This window comes from Vigna radiata, chromosome 5 (assembly GCF_000741045.1).
Source record: "Vigna radiata var. radiata cultivar VC1973A chromosome 5, Vradiata_ver6, whole genome shotgun sequence".
NCBI lineage: Eukaryota > Viridiplantae > Streptophyta > Magnoliopsida > Fabales > Fabaceae > Vigna > Vigna radiata.
The window spans coordinates 22248744-22270526 of record NC_028355.1 but is presented as its reverse complement, the minus strand read 5'-3'; the positions used below and the strand labels follow the sequence as shown (position 1 = coordinate 22270526).

The 21783-nt window shown below is 31.2% G+C and overlaps 2 protein-coding genes across 4 annotated transcripts; one reads left to right on the top strand and one right to left on the bottom strand.

Annotated features, from left to right (window-relative positions):
• The first annotated feature begins 4421 nt into the window (after positions 1-4421).
• LOC106762238 (J domain-containing protein required for chloroplast accumulation response 1) lies at positions 4422-11759 on the top strand. 2 transcript variants are annotated; one of them, XM_014646023.2, is made up of 9 exons: positions 4422-5123; positions 7491-8269; positions 8373-8695; positions 8848-8950; positions 9485-9552; positions 9642-9695; positions 9781-9858; positions 10412-10588; positions 11439-11759. In XM_014646023.2, the coding sequence occupies exons 1-9, from the start codon at positions 4645-4647 to the stop codon at positions 11475-11477; spliced, it is 2100 nt and encodes a 699-aa protein (XP_014501509.1). In that variant the 5' UTR covers positions 4422-4644; the 3' UTR covers positions 11478-11759. The 2 variants fall into 2 exon arrangements, with proteins under 2 accessions (XP_014501509.1, XP_014501510.1); XM_014646024.2 differs by having other exon boundaries at positions 4424-5123; positions 9488-9552.
• A 689-nt stretch (positions 11760-12448) lies between these two features.
• On the bottom strand, positions 12449-18363 carry LOC106762609 (lysophospholipid acyltransferase LPEAT1). 2 transcript variants are annotated; one of them, XM_014646612.2, is made up of 9 exons: positions 17663-18363; positions 16921-17037; positions 16771-16808; positions 16474-16538; positions 15804-15872; positions 15038-15171; positions 14332-14472; positions 13088-13151; positions 12449-12712 (listed from the first exon to the last, which is right to left on the bottom strand). In XM_014646612.2, exons 1-9 carry the CDS (start codon positions 18113-18115, stop codon positions 12693-12695), a joined length of 1101 nt encoding a protein of 366 aa, XP_014502098.1. In that variant the 5' UTR covers positions 18116-18363; the 3' UTR covers positions 12449-12692. The 2 variants fall into 2 exon arrangements, with proteins under 2 accessions (XP_014502098.1, XP_014502097.1); XM_014646611.2 differs by lacking the exon at positions 12449-12712 and having other exon boundaries at positions 12736-13151; positions 17663-18362.
• Positions 18364-21783: the final 3420 nt, after the last annotated feature.

Here is a 21783-nt window from a genome sequence, read left to right as displayed (position 1 = left end):
ATGAGGTTTGATAAAGGTTTTTCTTATGTAGGATAGTGTAAAAAGAAATTATATTTGATAAGTCATCAAGAATTAATAGAAGAAAACATGTTATCATAAAAAAAACATCATTTTATTTCAAAAATTACCTTACCAGTAGAAAAATAAGATAAAAACAATTAACACAAGAATATAGTATGAAAATTTCAAAATCGAAGAAAATAAATAAGCACACTCAACTACAAAATATAAAAGAAGTTAAGTACAAATTTAAAATGTCTCTGACTTAAAGTGTTTGAAACGATGAAGTTAAAGGTTTATTATATAGTCATTATTATTCACTCTATTGTTTATTTTAGATGATGTAAAACTTTTTAATGTGTATTATTTCTGTAAATTCAACAAGAATTTACCTTATCGTGATAATAACTTAGTTCTCTAGAATGTGTAGTTATATATATAAGTAAAGATACTATGACAAGTGTAGATATATTTGAGTTTTCAAAAAATACAGTCCAAGATTTGTGATGATATGGTGTAAGTTCTTTATGACATAAGAAATAGCCAAGGGATGAGACAATTAAATAAATGATTTGATTATATTGAATGATGTCTATTGATGGGATGTGAAAATGGATGATTGCATGAAAATTTTTAAAGAAATAATTGCTTATCTTATTTTGTTTTTTACTGTGATGAGTGATGATAGTGTGTTACACAACATCAAAAGATATTTTAGATGAGCAATTTCAATAGTTAATAATTGAAATGAAATAAAAAAAATAATTATTATATATGTATATGCGTGTTTAGATTTCAAGTGAACAGTTTCGATAGTAATAAGGACAAGATAAAAAAAAAGTTATATATATATATATATTATAATTTTCTTCTTTTAGATATTTTATATAAATGTATTTTAAAAAATGATAAAGTAATTTGTATGTAGTGCGTGGTGCCCTAACATATTGTAGAAAAAATAATGTGATTATATTAACAGATAAGTGCTTTCAATTACAAATTATTGTCTCACAGGAAATGCTAGTATCAAACTATTACTTCTATAGAATAATTTGTTCTCTTATTAATCTTTTTTTTTTGTATAACATTTATTTTAGATATTTAATCTTAAATTTGAGCCAATAATTAAAATTTTGAAAATGTGAAAAATTAATAATGATAAAAAAATATAAAGTTATTAAGAAAAATACATCGGTGTGTTTGATTTTGATAACTCAAATAATATCAGTACGTTTGATAACTAAAATGCCAAATTTATTTATTTATTTTAATAATAAAATAACCTGATATGTAGAACAATCTTAAAAATATAAAACATACAAATGATTAATATAGGGATAAACTAATTTCATAGCAAAAAAGTAAAATTAAAAATAAAAAACAGAATCACAGATTTTGCCAAATGATACTACAACAATTATTTTATCTCTATTTCGTTTATGAGTTTATTCATAAATAATAAATGTATTGAAAAATGATGGTTACCAAAATGTTATATTTCATAACTTAGAAAACCATTAAATTAGAGCATGAAATATTCTAATCTTGTTTTTTATTTGGCTTGGAGCCCCTATCTTGAGGTTATAATTATTTTTTTTCCTAAGAGAATTATAACATCTAATTTTCCTCTATTATTATATTTATTTAACCACTTTTAATATCAATATTTTAATTTTTTTAATTACTCTAGATTTATAATGTAATTGATATTTATTAGCTAATAAAAATTGGCTTAAATATAACAATATTTGGAAGGAAAGAAGTTCAAACGAAATTAGTTTTTACAATTGAATTTAAGCAGCATCAATACAGATTGAAATAGGTAAAATCATTAACAAAAATAATGTCGAAGACCACTTTAAACAATATTTGTGTTCGGGTCAAGATTATTTTGCATATTGTTGGTGTCAAAATGGAGAACTCATTTTAAAGAGTAAAGTAATTTTTGATAAAAAAAAAAACAGCAATTAATAGGTTAAAATCATTTAGGTGTCCTTATTTTCGTAAGGTATTTCCAATTTGATCTCCTTCTTTCAAACTTTCTGAATCCTTATAAGTGGTAATTTCAAACAAATTAGTCCTTGCTGTTAAAAATCGTTAACGGTGTTAAAAGTGTGCAAAGGTGGGTAGATGACATGGTTAAAATTTTCCTTTTGAGGTGTTAAAATTGTGCAGAGGTGTTAAAATTGTGCAGAGGTGTTCAAATTGTATAGAGGTGTTCAAATTTTTTTCATTCTCCTCTGCATAATTTTAACACCTCTGCACAATTTTAACACCTCAAAAGGAGAATTTTAACCACGTCATCTACTCACTTCTGCATTTTTAACGGTAGGGGCTAATTTGTTTGAAATTAACATTTGTAAGGACTCAATTGGAAAGATTTAAAAGAAGATAACTAAATTGGGAATACCTTATGAAAATAGGAACGCCTAAATGGTTTTAACCCAATTAATATTACGTGTGCATGAATCAGGTTGGGAATAGAAGAAAATAAAACTAGAAATTTTCAATTTATACATCATAAAAAAACAAAAAATTTAACTTATCGTCGTACTTAATCGAGAACTTTAAAACATATTTTAACTTATTCATATATTTTCAACAAAACTTCATACTCATTAATCATCGGAACATTAATTAAGCTTATCATAAAGTAATAATTACACAATTTATAGCTTGTTTTATCCAACACTAAAATGTCTTTGAAAATAACAAAAACTATTGTCGTCTATGATTTTGACCAAACATTTGAGCCTCACAAATGGTTTCTCTACTCAATCAAAACAGTAACCAAATCCAGTTTAAAGACCTATAAACTAGTCAATTAATAAATGATATATTTAAATCAATAATACTTTTAAAAATATTTTATTTTAATTTTTTCTATTATTTTTTTTCTAAAAAAATTATATTTTAAAAAATACATTTAATAACAATTTTAACATTATATTAAAAAACAAGGAAACGATTTTATTAGTTCAGTCAAATTAATTAAATACATCAATAAAGTTTCTATTTATTTTTGCTATGTTTTCATCAAATTAAACAATGCCACTTTCAATTACAACGACGTATATAACTCTCCATTCATTTTCTTCGCATTATTCTAAGTGAATCCTCCAATTTCCATGTCCACTCAAATAACCTCACCTCATCCTTATTTAAGTGCTTTTGTGGTTCTAACTCATATGTCTCATTAAGAATAATTTCTCCATATATGTTTTTAAAAAAAAATTAAATCTATATTTTTATTTAAATTATTGATGAAATTAGCCAACTTAAATTCTTTAAAGAAATGCATTGAAGGATCAGAAATACTAAATTGAAGAGATGAAGTGAAAGGTGATGAAATTATAGAAAGAATAAGAGAATCAAACGAACAAATGAAATCCAGTTAATTGTCTAAAACACGAATCTCAGTTGAAAACAATATAAAGAATTGATGACAATGTTTGTAGACACATTTTATAATGAAAAATAATGATGTCAAATTTACAAAAAACTATTTAGAAATTAAAACTAATGTTTGGAGAAAAATTATAATTAGAAGCATAATTAAATTGGCAAACAAATACTTTTCTCAAATCTCAACAACTACTCATGAATGAAATGCAAAGGACAATGTTATATTAACAATTCTTTTTTAATCACTTTTTGATAACAGGACATGTGTTACTATTTTGTCTGTTTGAATTTATTCTAAAAATATTTGAAACGGACCAATCACAAACTGCCATGTATGCATTATAAAAAAATTGTCAAAAAAAATTATTAAAGAAACTTTTTCTAAATACAAATGTTTGAATCCGTTACGTTACTGATAATTGGGTTGTCGTTTCTGTTCTTCTGGTAAACATCGCCATTCTGAATAAAGATGAACTTGATATTGCTAAAATAAAAATACTGTATTTAAATTATGTTTCTAAAGAGTAATGAAAAAACATGTTTAAGGTTAATTATAGTTCCATTTCCCTTTCTCGATTGCTCGTTGTCGCTTTCGGCTGCCCAACGTAAGGTATCTGGGGACCTCTCTATGTTTCATTTATCTAAATGTTACATTACATGGTAGTCATTGATCTGGCAAGTAATCTTAGGACTTTAGTTTTCATCTAATACAAATATGATGTGTTTTATATCGTTAATTAATTAAAATTATTTTAAATGTAATTATTATATTAAAGAATTATTTTGTTCTCTTTGTATGTATCCACAAATAATGAGTAGATTTTGCAAATGCGAAAGGAAAAGACAAAAGTAGAGAGCAAAGAAATTGAAACGAGAGGCTATGGCGTCTTTGAGTGTAGTCATAATCATAGTTTAGTTTTTAGAGAACGTATTTATTTAGTATCACAGAAAATTGTGTTAAATCCAAAACATGGAGGAGATCACGTTGGTTATCACCATCACCACTTTAGATTTATCCCTAGGAAATTCTGTCAGCCAATCCGCATTGAGTCATAATTTGTGGCTTCTCAATTTCTGTTAAAATTCCCTTAGCCCTACACACCATTGTCCTCTTCTTCTCCAACTCTCTCACTCCTCCAAATTCCTCTTCCATCTCACAAACGCATTCCTCTCTACATCGTACTTACGCTTCCACAGTTTCCCGCCAGGTTTCAATTGTGAATTTTGAATCGTTATTTTATGGAGACATTTTATTCTTCTCAACGAGAGAGCATTCTTTTAGGTTATAATAATCATAATAATAATAGTTATGAGAATGGTAATAATTCCTTGATTCGGAGGTCGTCGTCCAGCAATTTGAACTTGGAGGTTGATTTCAACGATGTCTTTGGGGGGCCGCCGCGGAGGTCATCGTTAAACGAAGCGCGGCAGAGTCTGACCGAGTTGAACGGTTGGAGCGAAGAGGAAAGGGAAAAAGGTTGGTGTAGGTGGCCGCCGGAGCGGGAGAAACCGGTGTTTGGAGAGGATATTGGAAACCGGAGGCGTCACGCGAACAAGAACAATGACTTCTTCGATGACATATTCGGAGGTGAGGAGTCGGCGAGTGTGTGTTCTACGCCAAAGAGACGCGTTGGGGACCCTTTCACGTTCTCTCGAGTGTCCAGTCCTCTGCCTCCGGCGGCCGATCCCGTTGCTGCCTCTCTCCCTCTACCATTCAGGTTTTCCTCTTCTTACCATTATTTTTTCATAAATAATATATATATATATATATATATATATATATATATATATATATATATATATAATAGTAGAAATATTGAAAAAGAACAGGGAATGGTAATATACTTTTAAATTTATATGTGAAAGCTTTTCAGAATTATAATAATGAGACTAATATAATAAATTTTTACTATGATAACATAATATTCCAATTATTTATGAAATGCTATATTTTTTAAACATTTATCATTCGTGTATATCTTTTATTGTTTTGTTACTTATTTTAACAACTTTAGAAACAAAAAATACTGTTGAAAAAATTGAAAACTAATATCTATTTTATATATAATGAAAATGAAAATAAATATATTACTGTTTTTATTTAACCAATAATTATATTAATATAAGGTAAACATTTGATTAGATTGTTAAATTAACATTTTAATCAGGGTGATATGAATTTGTTATGTTACACAAACAGGTAGATATATCAGCGATTACTTGTTAAAGTAAAAATATAATCAACTAAATTTTAAAAGAGTCTATATTTTCATATTTTTGAAGTATATAGACATATATACATAGAAATTAAAGAATTTAAAAAAATTCAGCAATAGAGGAAATAAAACTGTAATGTTTAATACGATTTTTATGATAGATATTATCGAAGTTAACAAATTTACTCTCAGTATAACATGAACTAATAATTAAACCTCCACACTTTAAATGGGATTTTTAAATTTATATCACTTATGAGTAATATTCATTATTTATTAAATATTATGTAATAACATTAAATATCAATAGTTTAGAAATAGAGAGACTTAGAAAACCAAATTAACATAATTTTTTTAAAAGAAAAAAAAGAGTAGTCAAATGTATATAAAGCATTTCTATTAAAGTTATTATATGCACCCTTTGTAAGTTCTAGTAAAATGTCCATCTCCAATTATGATACACAAAGTTATTCCAAGAATTATAATTCACATCAAAACTAAACTGCAATTCTAAAATAAAAACTTATAATTTGATTATTTATCTACAAGTTTATTTAATGACTTAAGTTAACTATTATCAAAAAATAATTAAGTTAGCTATTATCAACAAATATTGTTTATTATTAATATATCAGTACTTGATAAATAATCAAATTTCAAATGCAACCGGTACTCACTTAGAAAGAACATCACTTGGGAATTTGAAAATATTTTAAAAAGAAATTTAATTAAAATGTATTATAATTTATTTTCTTAACAAAGTCAATAAATCATAAATTATCATATATATATATATATATTTATTTATTCAATGCTGTATATAAAGTAATTTTTAATAAATGACAATGCAAAAACTTGGTACTGATAATGTATTAAAATTAATTTCTCAAAAGAAATTAAATAAAAAAGACAAAATTAAGCTAGGTAATAATATATTGCAAACAGAAAAATGAGCGAAAGTGTGTGGGATTATTTTTGGAAATAATGGCACTTCATAAAACTTTTGATGAAAATAACTGGCAAATGTAATACTACTATTATAGAGATTACAAGATATTTACACAAGAGCTTCCACCAACTGGGCTCTGCTTCAAACACCATTTAAAGTGAGAAATCTAAATAAGTAAGAAAATGCTCATAATTGAATATGTACTCATTAGTGTTATTCCAATTTCTTTAAATATTTTTATGGTTTAAGATCGGAGAGTTGTATACTAAAATAGTTTTATCATAAGAAAATTAGTGACTATAAACTGATTTAGACCTAATTATAACTGTAAGAAGGATAACTGATTAATTATATTGAACAGTTTGAACATAAGTGAAGACAAAACATGAATATTAAGTGCTCTAAATTAAGGGATTTCTATATCTCGTCTATACATAACAAAGATAAGTCCGACCGAACATTTAACTGACCCGATTGTGTTCGGACCATGTTAACCTGAGTTAAACTATTTTCTTAATTTATCCACTTAGTTTTGTTGGGCGGGGTAAATGGATTCAGATTCCATAATTATGATTAACATAAGGAAAATTGACAAATATGTTTGTTGTTTATCCATGAAATCAAATTATTTCAAACATGAATGTAACATTAAATAACTTACTATTGACGAGTTTTAGTTTTTAGCTATAAATAACATACGAAGGTGCCTTAAAATAAAGCACCTCTTTCCCTACAGATGACTCCTTATCTTATCCTAAATCAATAAACTTCTTATGCTACAGAACTACTCCTTACTATCTCCAGTAGATGAGGGATTCATGATTTAGTTGCTCCAAATTTTAAATCAATTCACTAATGATTTCTTCTTGTTCATCTTCAATTTGCCGGTGATGCTTGCTCCACCACTTTAAACTGACCAGCCTTCCGGCCAAATTGACAAATGGGGTGGATCTTCCAACATTTGGTTCCCCCATGAGGACCAACAACATCAACGATGGTAATGCCGCTTCAAATGGACTAGGCCTTCCAGATTCTTATTCATCCAGATTTTCAATCCAGCGAAAGGAGTTGAAAAAGGATTTAAAACCTTACCGACAAAGTCTTCTATCACAGGAGTTTTCAAACTCGAGCCCATCTGATAAAGCAGACAAAGCAAGCATCATGAAACAAGACATATCTATTAGCGAAGTTTCACCTGGTGCTAGTAATGGTCAATTCCATTTCTCAATATACAAATGGGCAAGTAAAGGTGTGCCAATGGTGATGTCTCTTAGGACAGAAAGAGCCTCAAAGGCTAAGGATAAGGTTAAACTTGAGAGAGGCTCAAGTACTAAAGAATGGGTTGTCAGTGAAATTACCACACAAAAGTCTATGCCATACAATGGTTCCTCTGTGATGAATAATGGAAAAGATGCATATACTACTTCCACAGCCACTGAAAATGGAGCAGATTCAAACCAGACTGTAGAACAAATAGTTTCCGCCAAGGCTCAATCACGTGCATCATGCGGCCCTCAAACGGTTACCATAGATGTTCCCGCCAGTTCTATCCCGCGTGACGACGATAGAGCAGTAGAATCAAGTACTCATTCTGCAGGTGAGAACGGCTTCTCCGGAAAAACTGAGACAACAAGGGATACTCAGAAGCTTGAGTCTAAACCTTTACAGTTTCTGTTCAAAGAAAGTGATAAGAAACAAGGTGAAGTAATGTTCTCTCTCCATTATGTATATCTGTATGTGTATTTATACACATATATTACTAACTTTCCAGTCTTTAATACTATTGTTCATTCATATGACAGATAATAATCAGATGATTAGGGATAAAGAAGAAAACAGGATGAAAAGCACAAAAAAATTGTCTGCTGTTTTTGATGTTACTGTGAATCCCATGAAACAAGAAGAAAAGAAAGTTTCCGTGATAGATGTAGGACATGACAAAGCCACTTCTCAGGGTTCAGTAATCTTAGGTGAGAATATGGGGAAAGGCCTAGTTAAAGGAAAGGTCAAAGAATTCGCTCGAATTTTCAACCAAGAAACTGCTGCAAAACCAAAAGTTGACACCAAATCTCGACCTCAGGGTTCTACACACAAGCAGAGAGATGCTTTAAGGAAAAAAAATAAAGTAAGTGTTGTTACAGCTTAAGAAGATGACTTGAAGAGTAAATGCACTTCGTTGAAAGGACAGGAATTGTTTAAATATGCTTTAGTGATAAATCTGTATAATTCTGGTTTCGCAACAGCGAAGGTGTTTAATATGTCTTTCAACTCTATCAGGTAGAACGTGGTCCTGAACAATCCAAGGAGGAAAACTCTACCATAGAGACCACCAACATATCTGCTGACAATTTGCCTCATCAAGAGGATATATCAGAACCAGGTATTGCTTAGTTATCCAAATCCCAATATTCCTTCAGTTAAGAATTGATTTACTTGGGAAGCGATCGAATTGTGCATAGACTCATCTCCTCTTTATTCATAGCATGGTGACAAGATATGGCAAACTTAGTGAGGATATGTATGTAATCTACATCTAACAATAGGAAAATATAACTACATCACAAGCAGTATGCAGCAGGTTTTATTTAAAATGTTATGTGGTATTTATTATTTCCTTAATCTAAATTGTCTGTTAAATCGGTAGTTTATTACATTCAAGATATGGATGGATTTCATACGGTGGTAGGGAAACAATCTGCAGAATCAATGAATAATATGGTGCCAATTATTTTATGAAAATCCTATTAGAAGATTTTCGTTGCAAGTGAAAAACCTTAGCTATTATTCAAACGTAGTTGATTATTTATAGATAGTCTGTAATACGCTTACACCAATCTTTGATCAGCTTTAAACTCTATAGATGTGATTTGTCCTGAATATTAAATTATGTGATGAAACAACTTGATTTTGTTAGCAGCAATTCCTGATGTATCATTTTCTGTTATTGGAGATAAAGACGAGTCCTTCCACGGGAGTTTCATGGTATTTCATTTCAAATTTGATTAAGTTCCTTTCTTGAGTACCAGATTTTAGCGGCTTATGTTGATAAGCTTCTATATTTGGTTTTTCAGATCCAAGTATTAGCCCAAGATGAGAGTGAGGACTTACAAAATCATGAAATCCAAGTAATATATTACTTAGCTAGATTTGTTAGTTTCAAGGTTATAGTAGAACAGTCATATTAAGTATTTATCTCTGTATACAATGTAGATGATTGACAAGAAGATAAAACAATGGTCTAAAGGGAAGGAAGGAAACATACGATCCCTGCTATCGACATTACAACATGTAAGAAAAACTAAAATCACTCCTTATTGCTCTAGTTTCATTTGATTGAAAATTTGATTTCTTCGTTTTTGTAAAATAATACGATGAACCATTTTACTATTACTTCAAGTTGTGCTTTTAACGTAAATGGGACTAGAGAGTCTCATAAATCAACCTATTTCGATGGAATACTCTAAGAGGGGACATAAGATGTAAAATTTTTATAATGAGAAAAGTATGTATTTAATTCGGAGGAATGGTTAAGTAATAATTATGTATTTAATCTAGTAGGATGGTCATTTACTTCTATAGGACTCATGTGTGTAGTTATTCAGGATAGTTCTATTGCAGTCATGTATTCCTATTATGTGATCTAATTAGGGTTTAAGCAGATATTATGCGTGTATTAGGAAGGCTGGACAAAGTTTATTCTCTTTTGGAGTTTCTCAACTCTGGGATATCGTTCCTGCTTTAATTTCCGTAAAATTGGTTTGATGATACTAAACATCAATTTAATTAGTATTTGATTATCCAAAGTTCCGTGCTAATTAGTATTTGATTCATCACGCATAAGGTACTTTGGACGGAGTGTGGATGGAAGTCTGTGCCTCTTGTTGATATAATTGAAGGGAACGCGGTTAAAAGATCTTATCAAAGAGCTTTACTCTGCCTGCATCCCGATAAGTTGCAGCAAAAGGGTGCTTCTTCAGACCAGAAATATATCGCAGAAAAAGTTTTTGATATTTTACAGGTAACATAGTTGTGGTAATTCATTACCATTACAATCATTCTATCGCTTTCAGGATCTATGACTAGATTCCTTAAAATTGATACACGTATTCCTTGTTATAGAAGAAAAAATATTGAGAGTTGGGCGTTCACACAAATTTATTTATATCACGTAGGATTAGACACAAACATAAGCCAAACACTATAGTAGCTCTTGTTAAAAATTTATGTTTAATTCAATTTTACAAAAGTTTCTAACCAACCAAAATTTTTCTAACAATTTAGGGTGCAATTGTTTTGGATCATTCTAAGTTATTTTGTACCACATAGTCGCTATTGCATTCAATTCTAGAGACATGCAGAAGAAACCGGCTTAGCTACTGACAACTAAATTTATGTTTTATTTTCGGTTTCTTCTTCCTTAACCTGCAACTCGACCCGACTTAGAGAGCTTATTTTTCAGTGCAGAGACAAAAGCAACTCGTGATCATTTTGCATATACTTACTAAAATATATTTTTTATTCCATTTCTATCCATGAAGTCGTATCATGCCCTCGAACAGAAAACTCAAGTTAGTCATGTTCATGTTGTCCTCGGTACATGCGATTTTATTTCATTTCTTTTATATGTGCTCAAAACTTGTGGAAACAACTCACTAATTAAGGTCAAATACTCATGAGGGAAGAACACTTTTACAAAACCCAAAAATATAATAAATTATTAATGAAAGGTTAATTTCACATAGGGACTACGGTAATTCTTAGGAAGGTATTGAAATGCAGGAAATGATTCATAAACATATCATCATTTAGCTTTTTTATTCAAACTTATTCAAAATAGGGACTTACTTTGTCCATATTTTACAATGCAGGAGGCATGGACTCAATTCAATATGCTTGGTGCACTCTAATTTTGTCAATGCCTTTATTGAGTAAAAGCTCTAGTTGATAAGGGGGTAGATCTTGTTCTTATCGCAAGAGCAAGTGTTACTTTATATACCTGTAACTAATTTTGGTAGCAATTGTAATGTATGGGTTTCAAATATGTAATTTTCCTGTATGGTATGCATACACCAGTATTTTCCCCCCGAACATGATAGTTTATTTTTCTTACTTGTATATCTATTGCACAATATATAGAGGTCACTGACCCGAAAGTACAGTTAGTGTATCAGCTTCACTTTTCTGTTTCATTTGGAATTCTTTTCAACTTAATATTAGTTTCCCTAACTAAAGACGTCATCTAATCTTCATTTAACCAACCAAATAAAACACAAGCTTACAAATAGAGAATCAAGAAGATGAAAGCATTACAAAAATAATACTGAACTACTCTACGCCTATTACCGCAGGCAGCAAATCAACGAACCAATTAGATTAAGAATCTACCGATAAAATCCAGACTGATCCAACGATTAACAAAGTTGCATACGCAATTTTACGATTACGAGAGAAACAAATTTTCGCTTTCCTTTCTTAGAAAGTTACCCAATAAGGAGATTGTCAACACTAATATATTTCATCCTTTTATCGTCTTAGATTACTCTTAAAGTGCGCAATAATAATTGTAAGATTTTAGAACTTACCCAATAAGTATGAAAAAACAAATTTGCTCCAATAATATTAAATTAATTAAAGAATCAACCTAAGCAGCTTCGTTTCTATGCGCCCCTACGAAATTGTACCCTCCATTCAAGATTAAATGTCTGGCTGTTACAGAATTTAACTCTAGATGTCAGCATCCGGAGCTAAATGGAGTTCAGTACTTCACTTAAGAGTGTAACTGCCGTCAAGTGGCTTTGTTCCTCACCCTAAAAAAATGCCACCCAACTCGTTCTACCTAATGCAACAAACAGTAGATAATAACAATAATCGGATATTATATTTTAGAACACCCTATATTGAAGTAGATCCTATTGATCCTAGAAGCTGACCAAATTTTTATAGATACATTGAGCATCCGCTCAGAAATTCGTTAATGCTCTAGACTCTAGAGGCAGTTATCAGATAAATACATTTCAAATATGAATACTTGTTCTGCACATCATTTTCTATATTAATTTCCTTTTCTTTCCTGATAAATAATGGAACCATACAATGAATATACAAACCACGAATCCGAAGAATTAGCATTGGGAAAACAAACCTGCAGGAAAACGAAAAAGAAGATTCAGATCTAAGGTTACATGGCTTTTCTCAAATCATTTCAGGTCATTTATCACACAATAGAAAACGTGAACGCACAGCAACACTAATGGATCTTGAACTGTGTGCCTCAATAGAACACCGTCAATTAAACATTATGAGTCACATTATTTACAATAAAATTACATAAGTACCATCCAGATGTTTAGGTGAATGTATACTAATTAGCTATAAATACCCCTCACGCAAGCCCACAATTCTAAAGCAAATACTAAGTTGAAACTAAAACTCGAATGGAACTACGTTTCATTTGAGACGGGGGCCAGAAATTATCATTCGTCTTTCTGATGCAAAACACTAGGCAGGCTATTATTACCATTGAGAGCAGCATGATATGTTCGTTTTTCAGCAAGCCCAATATCAGAAAGTGTCAAATTACCCTGCAAGTAGAACACACAATATAGAATAAATAAGCTAGCACCAACAGCAGTTATATAATAAGATATATGTCAATGCAATTTGGTATAAATGGTATAACATGGAGGCAAATACCTCATGCAATATAGATATACAATAAAATTAAAGAAAATTAAGAAATTAAGCTTTTGGTAATCACAAAACAACACTTGAAAGTGAAAGTGTGTAAGATTTTTAAGAGTATCCATTATGCCTAACTCGATGAAAATGAAAATTACACGGACAATATTAAAAATTTAAATATTGTACTCAATTAACATTGAACCATTTCTATAATTAATGTTTTATCAGCATTGCGTGTATGTGCGTGTTCACATACACACAGTTAATATTCTTCTATATTAGAAAAGTAGCAGAAGTTTAGGGTTATCAAGGTAAGCCAAAATACAGTTTCAACTGAATATAAAATTTTGTACAATTATGAATGTGATAAAACATCCAATATAATGATAGACTCTATAAGAAAGTCATTCAACAAATTATATAATGTAAGATGGCTTTGATTCACACTTGTGTCCACCACGGAATAACTTCCAAGTGTAACAGTATTTTGAGAGTAAGTTGTGCATTCTTTGTATTGAATACAAACCGCAAACACCTAATCTAAGTCGAGTACTAGTGTATGTATGGCTTGGGACAATTTAGTACAAGTCGCACTAACAAGGGGAGCAAACTAACATCACGAGCAAAGCAACAAGACAAGACTCCTAAAACACCCAATCCTAATACTCTAACGTTTCCTACAAAAAAAAAAGAAATTAATATCCACAGCAAATTAGTTTAAAACACGCAGATCTTACTAAAATAATAAATACAAAATCCAATAATTTTTTTAATTGGATAAAACATGACAACTAATTTACAATATACTTTTCAAAGAAAATACCGATAATTCAAACACGTAGCACTTTTTCTTCAAAATTATGAAAGCAGAAAAAATCAACAAATTTTCAAAAGATAGATTGGTCCAAAAAACAAGTTCTTTAAAAAATCTTTTGGTGTGACTATAAAGTCTCTGTCAATTTACTCACCAGTAAAGACCGACTACTGTCATAGAACAGAGAAACACCTGTATCCTTCTTAATTAATTATTTAACACTACAGTAGAGAAACAGTGAATTTTTTTCTTTGAGAAAACAATACCTCAGAAGCCATCAATCTTCTAACATTATTGGCATAAAGTTTGGGGTCATCCATCTCCTGTTGTGAAGGATGGTAAACAGGTAATCGGATCACCTCTATGAAATTTACAAATTGACACAGGAGAAATATCACATGCCTCACCTGCCAACACAAATGTACACTTACATAAAGAATAAAAACAAACTTTGCTAAGGAACAAGACAATTTCAACAATACAAAATACCAAAAGATTTCAAAGAATTAAATTTGATTAGAGCTACTTACTGAAAATGAGCAGATAACATTAAAATGAGAATACTAAAGCAGAAACAAATTAGTTCTCCAAGATGGTTAGCACAGCATCCTTTTTAGGACAAAGGCTGTCTCTGTTCCAAAACGTACTACAACTTTTTACACTTCGCACAGGTAGACAGCATGTTTTTGAGCTACTCACGAAAAAGAAAAAATAAAAAGATATTGCACTATCAACTACCAAGTATCAAGCCAAATGAGGACAAAGAGTTCCACTAGCATTCTCACAAATTTTGACATGGCATCAAACTTCAATTCAGAAAAACATTCAAGAAAAATATTCAAACCTTAGGCACACCTCTAGATTCAAAATATAACAGTTATCGGAATAGAACAGTTTATGGGGTATAAGATTGGCTTTTATAATCCGAATTCGGCAAAAAACATGACACTTTATTACTACTGAAGTACTCACCCCAGATATGGAATCCCAGGCAGGGCTAAATCTCTGGTAATGATATCTTAAAATCACAGGAAGTACTGGTGCCTTTGCCAAAAAACCACCAGTTTTGAATGGAAGGAGGAACTCTCCATTTGTGGTTGTACCTTCTGTAGAATACCAAATATGCATGAACAACTTAAATTACTCCATTTACAATTAAACGATAAATACAAATGAGTGAAAGAAACTGATAAACTATGAAACTTTATGTGACCAATGCTTGTGTAACCATATGCAACAATTAATAGCAGCAGAATAAATTAATAAACATGAAGAACGTAAAGCTACGGAGTTTTGAGTTATAGAAATGAGAGGTGTTATGAACACAACTAAGGAATCTCTAGGGTGAAAATGGATGATTTTATAGAGAAAACAGGGTGAATTAAAAACACAAACGTTTGCCTGTGGATGAGAACATGGATTCAGTATTAATAATTAGGATAAAAGGTCAAGAACTACAGCAACTTTAATCATCAAATTAATTTTATTATAAAAACAAATTGCAAATAGAAGTAGAAAAATCCACATCAATCATTTTATATGTTAGTACATAAAAATCAAGACCTTTCTCTTCACATAATAGAGAACGCAGTTGGTAAGGGTATAATTTTTTAAAAGTTCAAAAAACTGCCAACTAAATATGTCTTCATCTTCAACAAGATACCAAACACTATCTAATTATTGAGAAAATAAGTACGATCTCTCTCTCCAAAGAAAAAAGAGGAAAGAGGATGATAACCTGGAAATAACATCATTAATGGAGCGGACTCATTCTGATGAGCTTCTCGAATTCTATCAGTGACAATAGCTGCAGAATGAAAATTCACATGTCGGCTTCATTAGGGATTTTATCGACGATTATGTCCCAATTAAAAGATTGCATAAGATTAAATTTACCCACCACTCATATCACTCAATATAAACAGTGCATTAAAATCCTAGTTTGACTAACTAATGTGCATAACAGTACAACTTCCCTCTAGACAGTGATAAATAGAATGAGTATATTTAGATGCCAAAGGGAAATTCAAATACAACAAATGAAATTAATTTAGACAAAGGGAATTGAAGATTAATTACTGATAGTTCAGAATTATGTCCAGAATTTGAAATTCTAATCAAACGAGTGATGCACTCTTTTAACAAATGGTATATAAAGTTTTATATCGGATCTAGTAATTTATGCATTACAATTAAACGATTGGAGGTATGCCTATTGGGTAGAAAAAAATAAAAATCCAAGATACAAAATAACTAATGCAATGCCATTCAAAACATAGAAAGAAAAACCACAAAGCACAGAACGAGGAATACAACCAGGGATTTTACATTCTTTCACTTTGTTCGAATTGTACACAATGTAATAATTATTATACACTGCATGCTCATACAACGATAAATATATGCACCTGAAACACCCTTGAAGTCTGATGACTTTGATTCCCGCTGAACATAGACACAACCAAGGCACTTACTGTGACAACAAATATACAAAATATATAAGCACCTGATCTTTTAGCAGTCCCTTGCAATGGAAAGATAATGCATACTGAATTATATTAAACCTAGCTTTCTCATTTTCAAAACCATGTCTTGATCAATTTTAAATGGAGATTTAAGGTTAAAAAAAAGAGCAGAGCATGTAAGAAGAACTCAAATGAATCAAAGGGATATAGGTTGCAGTAATCCAATTTAAGCCAACAGACCTGATGAGACCGACGAGAGGAAGTCTAGCCACTGATCTCTTCATCGATGATATACAATAATTGAAACAAAAAAAATGTCAGTAACACAAACGTAAAAGATACATTCATATTCAACTAATCGTGGAGCAGAAAGTTCGTCATAACACAAACCTTAGCAACAAAACTAGGGAACGAGGATGACATGTGATACAAAATGTCCAGGTATGACACATGGTTAGATATTATTACACCAGGTCTGTCCGACTCTTCAGGCTGTTGCTTGTCTTCCTTCGGGAATTGAAGTAAACAAAAAGAAAAGAGAAAGAAGTAAAATCAAACACCAATACACAACATTTTTTATTGCAAATTATAAATTATAATGAAACAACATGGTTAATGACTTATCATCTAATAACTGGTAAAATACATTTCATCATCCCACTCAAGAATGAAAGGCAAAGGGAGATACCACTTCTCAGTAAAGCTTACTAGCAAACCACTTACAGAAAATACTAAAAAAGGAAAGAAGTAACAAAATCCTTTTTTCAGTTTCAACGGGACAGAATTCACACAACTTCAACTGAAATGAGAAATACAATTCGTGAGTAGACATTTTCTATCCGTACAAGTTGTTATCCTAAACTGAACAGCATACAACACTTATTTTTTACCCAGAAAACAAAAAGGAAGAAAATATCAGGCAAAATCTCTCTGGAGAAGAGCCCCGTACCTAAGTTTTGTCCTATATTTATTATCTTCCGTATAATCCTAAAAAACAATACTTAATGCTCTTACTTTGACAATAGTTAACACTAAGTAAGCTAAACTTAACGTCGTGGATTTCATCGAGTCTCAAATAAAAGTCAAGAACTAGAAACTGAGAAAGCGAATAAGACAAAGCAATTAAAACAACCTGGGAAGCAGAGTTAGATTCGGTGATCCAATAAAAGCCAAAGATGAAGAGCATGACTCTGGAGAGGGCGCGTCCACAGGAAACAATAACCGCTCTCCTCCAGCCACTCATGTGAGCGTAATCTTCTTGTTCATCTTCGCGATTGGGCGCATAGAATAGAGTACAAACCCTACAAATTAAGTAATAGAAGAGCAATACGGTGACCGCGAGAAGAACTCTGATAGGGAGAAGAGTGACCAACGCGAAACCAAGCAAGAGCTTCTCCTTCGGCGGCAACTCGCCGCGTCCCATGGTGCCGTAGATGTCGCGGCGAACGTATGCAGCGAACTTCTTCTCCATCTCGGCGATGCTGTCAGCGGAGGCTAGAGACTCGGACTTGAGGAGAGGACGGTCGTCCCTGGAGGAACTGCCGTTGGGAGGCTTGGAATTGAGGTCTTTGAGTTCCGACTCCATGGTCGATCGAACGATGAAGTCACTTTGATTGATGAATTAGTCACTGGTTTTCCCTTCCATGGCAGATTTAGGGTTTTAGGAAGAGAAAGAAGGGAAATGCAGCGACGCAACGGCGAAAAAGGATAGACGAAGATGCTTCTCTTTGCTTCTTTTTAATTTGCTTATGCGGATCTCACCAAAATTTGCCCACGACGCGAACCACGGTCCCTCCTGCTTGCTTTTTCTTTCCTCAAAAATGAGCTTTTTCCCCTTTTTTTTTCAAACATTCAAAAACAATAACCTACTATGAAATTTAATAAACTCGTTAAAATATCTTTTTCACAAATAAATAAATAAAAATAAAAGTTGTTTCTCCTATATATTTGCTGAACTGATTCGGTTGACACCGAATAAATTATACCAAGCCCTTTTCTCTTATACCTTTAATTTCTTATTTTCCATTTCTAACAATTTTAATTTTAAAATTAATCAATACTTAATTAATTTTTCGATAAAATTATTTTACACCACCCTAAATTTTTTTCTTTCTAAAATATTAAATATAATATTAAAAAAAATATTGATTAGAATTATTAAATATATTAAATATAATTATATTTTAATAATTATTAAATATAATTATTGTAATAGTTATATTAAAAACATAAAAATAAAAATAGTAATAATGAAAGTAAAAAAATAAAAAAATATATTAATATTTAATATATTTAATTATATTTTATTATATTAATTATTAAATTAAAATTAAATAATTATTAAATTTTAAATAAAAACAAAATTTTGAAAAGATTTAATTATCAAATTTTTATATTCAATAAACTATTCTTTTAATTTTTTTTAATTAAAATTTCATAATTATTTAATTTAATTAAAATTCTAATATTATTTAATATATTTTTATATTTTAATAATTATTGAAATATAATTTATATTACAATAATAATTACATTAAAAATAAAATAAAATAATTATAAAATAAAATAATTAAAATGAAAACAGTAAAATATGTTTATCTAATATCTATTAAAATATGTTAACGGATTTTCATAAACAATTTTTTTAAAATTTTGTTTTTTATTTAAAATTTAATTTAAAATTCTAATATTTATAGTATTTTTAAACAATTTTTTTAATATCTTTTATTACTATTTTTATTTTAATTACTTTTGTTTTTGTTTTTTTAATATAACTATTATAATAGTTGAAGTTATATTTTAATAATTATAAAGATATAAACATATTTAAATAATATTAAAATTTTAAATTAAATTATTATTAAATTTTAAATCTAAAAATGAAATTTAAAAAGAAAGATTTCAAAATCTATACCTATTTTAAAATTTATTAAGCGCCTGTTCGCTTGAGGGTATTACCCTGTAGCGAAGATTTGAGAGGATGGAATTGAAGGATGCCTCGTGTTCGCTTGAGGGTATTTGTGTTGATTTGAGCTGATTTTTATCAGCTGATTCAAGGGATGGCAATGAAAAATACATCCCGCAAATGTGAGAAGATTTGCGGTGATTTGATTTAGAAAGACACTAATGCCCCTCAAGTTTAACTGTAATTCCAACATAAAAATGGGTTTTAAAAATAAAAATGAAGCATCAGTTATTTCCATTGCACTGTATATTCACGAGACTTTCTACTGGAGCCATGTGATAACCCAGTCTCGGCCTGCGCTTCTTTATTTTTTACCACGGTTTGCAGCTCTTTGCAGTAAGATTCTCTGCTTGATAACACCACTCACTGCATTCACTGCAAAGAGAGAATCCTGGCATTTGAATTTCAAAACCACAAAGCCCATTATAACACGGTCCTTTGGTAGAAAAGTTTGGTCTNTGTATTAACTCATGCAAGTCATTACATTGTTAAAGCTAGAGAGATGTTGTGAGAAGCTTTGCGAGACGTGGTGAACTTCGGGCTTGGCAGTGACGACGAGCAGGAGAGGAGAGGTATGGTTTCTATCTATTTTTCATGTTATTAATGGTACATGTACATTGTAGTACTGCCATGCAACTGGATGAGGAAGAAGAACAGTGTTGATGATGAAGAACGGTGTTGATGAAGACGNTGGAGACGATGCAGATCAGCCATGGGAGGAAGATGCAGTGACGCGTATCCGGATCGGAGACGGTGGTATCCGGATCCAGCACGCTGAAGGACTTGCAGAACTTCCGTATCCGGATACAAGGTGACGGATCCGGATCCACCTTCTTCAAGAAAAACAAGGGNTGCGTCNCTGCTTTCTGCGTCGCTTTGGCGCTTCTCTTTGCTCTCTGAATCTGCGTTTTCAGGCCACAGCTCTGCATGCTTCCCCGCCTTGGTCAATTTCCAAATCAACAGCTCGGCGTCAACGTTCCCANTAACCACCACTTTATGTTGAACACCTGCAGCGTGGAAGAGAAACGACTGTAACGCAACAAAGAAGGAGGAAAAGGAGGGAAATTGAAAATGGGTGTTTAGTTTTGAAGGTGGTTACGTTACCGTAAATGGCTTGGAGAATTTTCTTGACTTTCTTTTTGCAGCCTTGGTAGTGGATGGAAACCCTCAACGCCACGGTCTGGGAGACAGAAGCGTAACAAGTTCAGAACCTGTTGGTTGCAGGCAGGGAGTATCATCTGTGACCTTCTTGTCGGACATGCTGACCCTATGAGAGCGTCGTTGTGGTTGGAGGTGGAACCTTCTTCGTTCACGTGAGAGGAGAATGGCGTCGTCGTTGTGGTTGTGAAGTATTCCCATTTGAGGATCCTAACAGTGGTGCCATCAACGTGCATGGGAGGCATGGAGAAGAAGTGTGTGCGGTGGACGAGAGGGTGATGCGTATGGAGATGGAGAGGAGGACGACCACGTTTTTGTGGAATTAATTTGGCAAATTTTTGGAATGATTTCAGAGTACCAGGAGAGTAACATGGTCATCAACATTTGCTTTTATTTTTCCAAACTAACCATAACCATTTGTATGTTTTGCAGGTTTTTATAACCAAAAGGTGCATCTGGTGAGCTACAAGTTTTTGGTATAGTGATTTGTTTCTGCACTTTGAATTGCTGAAAATTTCTTAACATGAACTGCGTGTGCTTCATGGTTTCCGTGGTGAGAATAACAGAAATTTTTGTTACATGCAGAAGTGTTTTGGGTCTTTGCAGTGGTTTCTGGATCTGGTCATCTTCCAAAAGAGGCATTTCTTGGTATAAAATTGTCAAAGATATTGTACAAAATTGATTTATATTTTAAACCATCGTATACATTGTAACTTATTCGTGTAATTTTTTTTACAGGTTGGTTTTGGTATTGTCGGTAATTTTATTTGAATATTAGCAAGTGAAACCAGTTTCTTATTGGGATATAAGCNTCCCTGGCAGCTGAGTACTAGAAAAAAATCTTGCTTCTAATCTTGCTTGAAACCTTCATAAGTGACTTCAAGAGGTACGTTTTATATTACGTTATTTAATTAATAAGAATGAATGTGTGGTTTTTGTTGTTCATGTATGTATTTAGTTTAATTATTATATGAATTGCATGAATATTTATAATTAGGAAATGATTATATGTATATTAAAATTTAATGATATTGTGTTTATAAACTTTTGTTTAAGTTGTGAAATTGTATGTATTTGGTTAAGTAAATATAAATGGGAGAATAATTAGAATTATCAAAATATAATGTATT

Excerpts from the sequence above, each read along its gene's own strand:
- LOC106762609 (XM_014646611.2), bottom strand. The coding sequence starts at position 18,115 with ATGGAGTCGGAACTCAAAGACCTCAATTCCAAGCCTCCCAACGGCAGT. Across the intron at positions 16,809-16,920 it reads TCCCTAGTTTTGTTGCTAAG|AGATCAGTGGCTAGACTTCC; the intron begins GTTTGTGTTATG and ends TCATCGATGAAG. Across the intron at positions 15,172-15,803 it reads ATTAATGATGTTATTTCCAG|AAGGTACAACCACAAATGGA; the intron begins GTTATCATCCTC and ends GGTATTCTACAG.
- LOC106762238 (XM_014646023.2), top strand. The coding sequence starts at position 4,645 with ATGGAGACATTTTATTCTTCTCAACGAGAGAGCATTCTTTTAGGTTAT. Across the intron at positions 8,270-8,372 it reads AGAAAGTGATAAGAAACAAG|ATAATAATCAGATGATTAGG; the intron begins GTGAAGTAATGT and ends TTCATATGACAG. Across the intron at positions 8,696-8,847 it reads CTTTAAGGAAAAAAAATAAA|GTAGAACGTGGTCCTGAACA; the intron begins GTAAGTGTTGTT and ends CAACTCTATCAG.